Here is a 2,644-nt window from a genome sequence, read left to right on the forward strand (position 1 = left end):
ATGAAAATCAACTGACAAACTGAATTGATTTAAAATTTATTTGCACATGTTCAATTATAACAAGTAAAACACTATACAAAATGTTACCTTTTGCTCAACTTTTGCAACATTTTAAAATGTCATAAATAGTGTTTGTGTAATTTCATAACTGCCTAACTAATATTTTAGAATCAGATTTAAAAAAATTTAATAAAATAAGTATCTGGCAGTCAGGATGAGATTGATAAAGCAATCCATCCATTTTCTTCCACTTAACCAATTCAGGGTCTCAGTCATTATGTAATATGATAGTAAGGTTTCATGGATCAGTGTTGTTGACTGTATGCTCATAGAAACATGACTGGTCCCCAGTATCAGTAGACAGGTTATGACTGGTCCCCATTAAAACAAAAATTCAGGTTTAAAATTTATTTGAGAGTGTTTGACTTTTCAAGTCATTTTTACGTTTAGATGAATTTATTATGAATTTAGGAGTGAAAATCATGTCTTTACACCCTTTGGAAAGGGTGGATCCCATTAGGCACCTGTCACTCAGTGGACCCCACGATGTAGGAAAAACAGGTGTGTGTGTGTGTTTCTGTGTGTGTGTCTGTGTGTGTGTGTGTGTGTCTGTGTGTGTGTGTGTCTGTCTGTGTGTGTGTGTGTGTTTCTGTAAATTAGACCTTTTCACTGAAATTGGCCACATGAAGAAATCTTTGTCTCAGACGTCCCTGGAGAAATGAAAAAGACACCAAAGTCCTAATTTGTAGATTTGACTTTAGAACACCTTTTTGATATCCACTCATTAGACACTTAATTAGGTACAATTAACAATTAACACATGTTTAACTTCCATCTTTAAAGCAGTGGACTCAACAAACCATTGTGTTGACCGTTAGATACTCAAAAACTAGTATAATTTAATATAAAATGTTTGGATTAAAATGCTTTGCAGTCAATGACTAAAGTCTTGACACCACGATCATCACCAGGTGCTGAGTTCATTTACAGCAGTCACTGTTTTCTCTCTCTCTGCCTTTAGTTTCGGCTTTAGCAACTGAAAAGCTCTGTTGTGCTGAGAACGAGTGACTGAGCTGAACATTGAAAGAATATGTCTTTGTCTGCACAAACTCTTGGGTTGGTGTTGGAGTATCCTTTGGGTCATTATCCAATTGTACTGTGTGCTGTCTGATCCGTATTATAGGCCTGCATGCGTCACATTTCATTTTGCCACTTTTACCTGCAGTCATCAATAAACACCAGTGACCCAGCTCCACTGACATCCACACCCTCACCAAAACATCTGGCCTTCTTGCTCTTAAGTGTAACAAGTGGTTTGCACCTTGTTATAATGGTAAATGGTAAATGGACTGGTTCTTATATAGCGCTTTTCTACTTATCTGAGCACTCAAAGCGCTTTACACAACTTGTGCATTCACCCATTGTGCAGACCCATTCGCACAAGCACATCTTTCTAAGTGCTTTCTAGATAACATTCACACACATTCATACTCCGATGGATGCATCGGAGAGCAATTTGGGGTTAGTATCTTGCCCAAGGATATTTGGCATGCAGACTAGGGGAAGCCAGGAATCGAACCACCAACCTTCCGATCAGTAGATGGCCTGCTCTACCACCTGAGCTACAGCCACCCACTTAATTCATGGAGACATCTGTTGATTGCAGATCATGACAGTGATACTTGTTGTAAAGGTGTTTTTCCTATCAGACAGGTGCGTCAGTCGGATGGTGAGGCCTTGGCGTCTCATTTTGGATGTGTATTCTTCGAGGTGTCGGCCTGTCAAGACTTCCACTCTGTACAGCACGTCTTCCACGAGGCAGTGAGGAGGGCGAGGAAAGGTGGTGCCTGTGGCTGCTTGGTCCCCGCCATCTATGCCAGCGAGGACAAAGCACTTCTGGGTGTCCCATCCTTTACTACACCGTGTTACAAGGAGCTGCCGGTGCCTGCCAACGCGAAGCTGATCACAGTGAAGACATCCAGAGCTCAGAGCAAACGGAGAGCTTCCACTCTCACCTTACTCAAAGGGTTTAAGATATTTTGACACATTCTACTGCATGTCCTGTGATGCTGTAAGAGACTTGCAGGTCCTTATGTAGACAGGATTCTGAAGCAGCAAGAGCAGCTCCACCCTACAGACATTTGGCAGGTTCAAGGAAAACGCCTGAGCAATCTTAACGGAAGGCTTTTCTTAATATGCTGATTTTATGTTGAGGTTTTACACTGAAAAACGGCCATGTTGGATTTACATTGGTTGCACACAACTGCTTTGCCTTGGCAGAAATTTAAACAACTGAGATAAATCAACACAACGTATTCATGTTCAATAAACCTGTGCATTTTGTGTTGATCAAACACAAGTGAAACATGTTTAGATGAAGTAAATTGAGCTCTTGGAATATTTTAATCCTTCACAATTTTGTCATTTTATTTCAACTCTATTCAATAACTTTTACCCCAGTACTACTTGGTCACTACATGTTGTCTTCATATTACATAATGTTCAACAAAGTCTGGTTAACATAAAAATTGAATGGATCTACAACAACTACCATCCTCCTGTCTTCATCCTGGTTGCAGGGCGGCGGGGGCATAACCCTGAAGTGATAGGGTAAGAGGCAGTGTACACCCTGGACAGCTCACCA

The 2,644-nt window shown here is 40.6% G+C and overlaps 1 protein-coding gene across 1 annotated transcript; it reads left to right on the top strand.

The window, feature by feature from the left end:
- The first annotated feature begins 336 nt into the window (after positions 1-336).
- On the top strand, positions 337-2,043 carry rasl12 (RAS-like, family 12). Its single transcript, XM_087843662.1, has 2 exons — positions 337-356; positions 1,710-2,043. The coding sequence occupies exons 1-2, from the start codon at positions 337-339 to the stop codon at positions 2,041-2,043; spliced, it is 354 nt and encodes a 117-aa protein (XP_087699788.1).
- Positions 2,044-2,644: the final 601 nt, after the last annotated feature.

The sequence above is a fragment of the Neolamprologus brichardi genome, chromosome 1 (genome assembly GCF_056152115.1).
Source record: "Neolamprologus brichardi isolate AB-2024 chromosome 1, ASM5615211v1, whole genome shotgun sequence".
In the NCBI taxonomy this organism is placed as follows: domain Eukaryota; kingdom Metazoa; phylum Chordata; class Actinopteri; order Cichliformes; family Cichlidae; genus Neolamprologus; species Neolamprologus brichardi.